This window comes from Caretta caretta, chromosome 9, assembly GCF_965140235.1.
Source record: "Caretta caretta isolate rCarCar2 chromosome 9, rCarCar1.hap1, whole genome shotgun sequence".
NCBI classification, from domain to species: domain Eukaryota; kingdom Metazoa; phylum Chordata; order Testudines; family Cheloniidae; genus Caretta; species Caretta caretta.
The window spans coordinates 19,628,937-19,633,942 of NC_134214.1; the positions used below are offsets into that span (position 1 = coordinate 19,628,937).

General features: G+C 46.8%; 1 protein-coding gene across 1 annotated transcript; it reads right to left on the minus strand.

Annotated features, from left to right (window-relative positions):
* Nucleotides 1-1,003: 1,003 nt before the first annotated feature.
* Nucleotides 1,004-2,567, minus strand: LOC142073261 (uncharacterized). Its single transcript, XM_075132647.1, has 2 exons — nucleotides 1,934-2,567; nucleotides 1,004-1,545 (listed from the first exon to the last, which is right to left on the minus strand). The coding sequence occupies exons 1-2, from the start codon at nucleotides 2,511-2,513 to the stop codon at nucleotides 1,004-1,006; spliced, it is 1,122 nt and encodes a 373-aa protein (XP_074988748.1). The 5' UTR covers nucleotides 2,514-2,567.
* Nucleotides 2,568-5,006: the final 2,439 nt, after the last annotated feature.

Here is a 5,006-nt window from a genome sequence, read left to right on the forward strand (position 1 = left end):
TCAAGGGTAGTGACCCTGGGAAATGTGCAGGTCATAGTGGATGGCTTTGCTGCAATGGGATTCCCTAACTGTGGTGGGGCTATAGATGGAACCCATATCCCTATCTTGGCACCGGAGCACCAAGCCGCCGAGTACATAAACCGCAAGGGGTACTTTTCGATAGTGCTGCAAGCTCTGGTGGATCACAAGGGACGTTTCACCAACATCAACGTGGGATGGCCGGGAAAGGTGCATGATGCTCGCATCTTCAGGAACTCTGGTCTGTTTCAAAAGCTGCAGGAAGGGACTTTATTCCCAGACCAGAAAATAACTGTTGGGGATGTTGAAATGCCTATATGTATCCTTGGGGACCCAGCCTACCCCTTAATGCCATGGCTCATGAAGCCGTACACAGGCAGCCTGGACAGTGGTCAGGAGCTGTTCAACTACAGGCTGAGCAAGTGCAGAATGGTGGTAGAATGTGCATTTGGACGTTTAAAGGCGCGCTGGCGCAGTTTATTGACTCGCTTAGACCTCAGCGAAACCAATATTCCCACTGTTATTACTGCTTGCTGTGTGCTCCACAATATCTGTGAGAGTAAGGGGGAGACGTTTATGGCGGGGTGGGAGGTTGAGGCAAATCGCCTGGCTGCTGGTTACGCGCAGCCAGACACCAGGGCGGTTAGAAGAGCACAGGAGGGCGCGGTACGCATCAGAGAAGCTTTGAAAAACAGTTTCATGACTGGCCAGGCTACGGTGTAAAAGTTCTGTTTGTTTCTCCTTGATGAACCCCCCCGCCCCTTGGTTCACTCTACTTCCCTGTAAGCTAACCACCCTCCCCTCCTCCCTTTAATCATTGCTTGCAGAGCCAATAAAGTCATTGCTGCTTCACAGTCATGCATTCGTTATTCATTCATCACACAAATAGGGGGATGACTACCAAGGTATCCCAGGAGGGGTGGTGGAGGAGGGAAGGAAAATGCCACACAGCACTTTAAGCACAGCACTTTAAAAGTTTACAACTTTAAAATTTATTGAATGACAGCCTTCTTTTTTTTGGGCAATCCTCTGTGGGGGAGTGGCTGGTTGGCCGGAGGCCTCCCCACCGTGTTCTTGGGCGTCTGGGTGTGGAGGCTATGGAACTTGGGGAGGAGGGCGGTTGGTTACAGAGGGGCTGCAGTGGCAGTCTGTGCTCCAGCTGCCTTTGCTGCAGCTCAACCATACACTGGAGCATACTGGTTTGGTCCTGCAGCAGCCTCAGCATTGAATCCTGCCTCCTCTCATCACGCTGCCGCCACCTTTGAGCTTCAGCCCTGTCTTCAGCCCGCCACTTACTCTCTTCAGCCCGCCACTTACTCTCTTCAGCCCTCCACCTCTCCTCCCGGTCATTTTGTGCTTTCCTGCACTCTGACATTATTTGCCTCCACGCATTCGTCTGTGCTCTGTCAGTGTGGGAGGACAGCATGAGCTCGGAGAACATTTCATCGCGAGTGCGTTTTTTTTTCTTTCTAAGCTTCACTAGCCTCTGGGAAGGAGAAGATCCTGTGATCATTGAAACACATGCAGCTGGTGGAGAAAAAAAAAGGGACAGCGGTATTTAAAAAGACACATTTTATAAAACAGTGGCTACACTCTTTCAGGGTAAACCTTGAAAGTTAACATTACATACATAGCACATGTGCTTTCGTTACAAGGTCGCATTTTGCCTCCTCCCACCGCGTGAACGGATTTTGGTTGAATGCCAGCAAACATACACTGCAATGCTTTGTTCTACAGTGATTCCCCAGTACGTGTTGCTGGCCTGGAGTGGTAAAGTGTCCTACCATGAAGGACGAAATAAGGCTGCCCTCCCCAGAAACCTTTTGCAAAGGCAGAACCGCAAATGCCAGGGCAAAGTAATCCTTTCACATGCTTGCTTTTAAACCATGTATAGCATTTTAAAAGGTACACTCACCAGAGGTCCCTTCTCCGCCTGCTGAGTCCAGGAGGCAGCCTTGGGTGGGTTCGGGGGGTACTGGCTCCAGGTCTAGGGTGAGAAACAGTTCCTGGCTGTCGGGAAAACCGGTTTCTCCGCTTGCTTGCTGTGAGCTATCTACAACCTCCTCCTCATCATCTTCTTCGTCCCCAAAACCTACTTCTGTATTGCCTCCATCTCCATTGAAGGAGTCAAACAACACGGCTGGGGTAGTGGTGGCTGAACCCCCTAAAATGGCATGCAGCTCATCATAGAAGCGGCATGTTTGGGGCTCTGACCCAGAGCGGCCGTTCGCCTCTCTGGTTTTCTGGTAGGCTTGCCTCAGCTCCTTCAGTTTCACGCGGCACTGCTTCGGGTCCCTGTTATGGCCTCTGTCCTTCATGCCCTGGGAGATTTTCAGAAAGGTTTTGGCATTTCGAAAACTGGAACGGAGTTCTGATAGCACGGATTCCTCTCCCCAAACAGCGATCAGATCCCGTACCTCCCGTTCAGTCCATGCTGGAGCTCTTTTGCGATTCTGGGACTCCATCATGGTCACCTCTGCTGATGAGCTCTGCATGGTCACCTGCAGCTTGCCACGCTGGCCAAACAGGAAATGAGATTCAAAAGTTCGCGGTTCTTTTCCTGTCTACCTGGCCAGTGCATCTGAGTTGAGAGCGCTGTCCAGAGCGGTCAGAATGGAGCACTCTGGGATAGCTCCCGGAGGCCAATACCATCGAATTGTGTCCACAGTACCCCAAATTCGAGCCGGCAAGGTCGATTTAAGCGCTAATCCACTTGTCAGGGGTGGAGTAAGGAAATCGATTTTAAGAGCCCTTTAAGTCGAAATAAAGGGCTTCATTGTGTGGACGGGTGCAGGTTTAAATCGATTTAACGCTGCTAAATTCGATCTAAAGTCCTAGTGTAGACCAGGGCTTACACATTTATTTGGGCATAAGCTTTCGTGGGCTAAAACCCACTTCATCAGATGCATGGAGTGAAAAATACAGTAGGCAGGTATATATACACAGTACATGAAAAGATGGGAGTTGCCTTACCAAGTGGGGGGTCCGTGCTAACGAGATAATCCTCAGTCCTCACTTACAGACAGCCCCTCAACCTGAAGGAAATACTCATCAACAACTACTCACCACACAACAAAAACACTAACCCAGAAACCTATCCCTGCAACAAACCCCGTTGCCAATTCTGTCCGCATATCTATTCAAGAGACACCATCATAGGACCTAACCACATCAGCCACACCATCGGGCTCATTCACCTGCACATCTACCAATGTGATATATGCCATTGTGTGCCAGCAATGCCCCTCTGCCATGCACATTGGCAAAACCGGACAGTCTGTATGCAAAAGAATAAATGGACACAAATCAGATGTCAATGTTCAAAAACCAGTCGGAGAACACTTCAATCTCCCTGGACACTCAATAACAGACTGAACAGTGGCAATTCTTCAACAAAAAACCTTCACAAACAGACTCCAACGAGAAACTGCAGAACTGGAATTAATTTGAAAACTGGACACGGTCAAATTCAGCCTGAATAAAGACTGGGAGTGGGTGGGTCACTACAAAAACTAATTTCCCCCTACTGTTACTCACACCTTCTTGTCAACTATTTGAAATAGGCCACCCTGATTATATCAGCCTCATTACCACCACAAAAGCGATTTTTCCTCCCTTGTTATTCTACTGTTGAGAATAGCCCACTTCCACTTTAATTGAATTGTCTCGTTAGCACTGACCCCCCCACTTGGTAAGGCAACTCCCATCTTTTCATGTACTGTATATATATATATGTACCTGCCGAGTGTATTGTCCACTCCTTGCATCTGATGAAGTGGGTTTTAACCCAAATACGAAAGCTTATGCCCAAATAAATTCGTTAGTCTCCTTGGTGTTTTTGCTAATTAGACCTTGTAACACACCTTGAAGTTCAAGCCTGACACAAAATTAATATTCTAGGAGACTGTTTCATGACCTATAGGGAAAAAAGTTATGGGTCTCTGAGCAGTTCCTCCTGTACAGGTGTCTTTGTCACAAACCCACCTATATAACTGTACATTTATACCTTATAATTGGTACCTGTTTGGAAGTTTCAGCACAGGCTAAACATGGGAATCAACTTGGAGACTGAACTACTATCTCATTTTTCAAAGCATTTTGTCCAAGTCAGGGCTGAGGCATGATGGGGAAGCTTGCACTGTACCTGTTCTCTGTTTGTTTAAATGTTGAATTTCAGCATGCAGGGTTATCAGGTCAAAACCACTCGTGAGCTTTGGATAACAAGTTATCTGTGCATAACCATTTTTTAAATTAAAAATCATAATTACAAAAATCCTTCTAATAAAAATATATATGTAATTGTGTGGTATCAGAAGTGACACTTCTTTACCATATAAAGAAGGGACATACAATTACCATTTGTGGGCGTGTAGGAGAAATACACTAACAACTGGTCTTTAACAGTAGCCACGGTAGTCAGTGCCATGTGACTCTTGAGACTGGCACCAGAAAGGAAAGCTGAATCTCTTACCACCATATGTTTATTATAACATTTTGGTTCATAGCCTCTTCACATGATTCAGTTGCTTTCATATAGCTTCCTTTCGTTAACTAGGAAAAATTGTCCCATTTAGGAGCCAATTTCTGTGACCTGGATATGAGTGAAGGTCACCAAAGATATTTCATATTGGAGGTCCACATGATCATCTCTGGATCACGACAGGATCACTGTGTGATTGCTCTGCAATTTTTTTTTTAATATGGCCATTGGACTCTAACCACGGTCTCTTATCTCTTATTTATGTAATAAATATAGAAGCAATAATAAAAAAATAATCTGTCAAAGAAGAATATTTCAGGTGTGTTATCAGAATGGACTCTGACTCACCAGTAGTAGTTCGAGTGATTGCTCACGTGCATTCCATAATAGGTGTGCGTGCTTGCCATGTGCACCAGTGTCGGAAGTTTCTCAACCTAGCAGTTCCCATAGGGGAGCCCCCCTAGCGACCCCTGGAGTGGCGCCGCTCAGGCGCTGCGTGCTCCCCCCA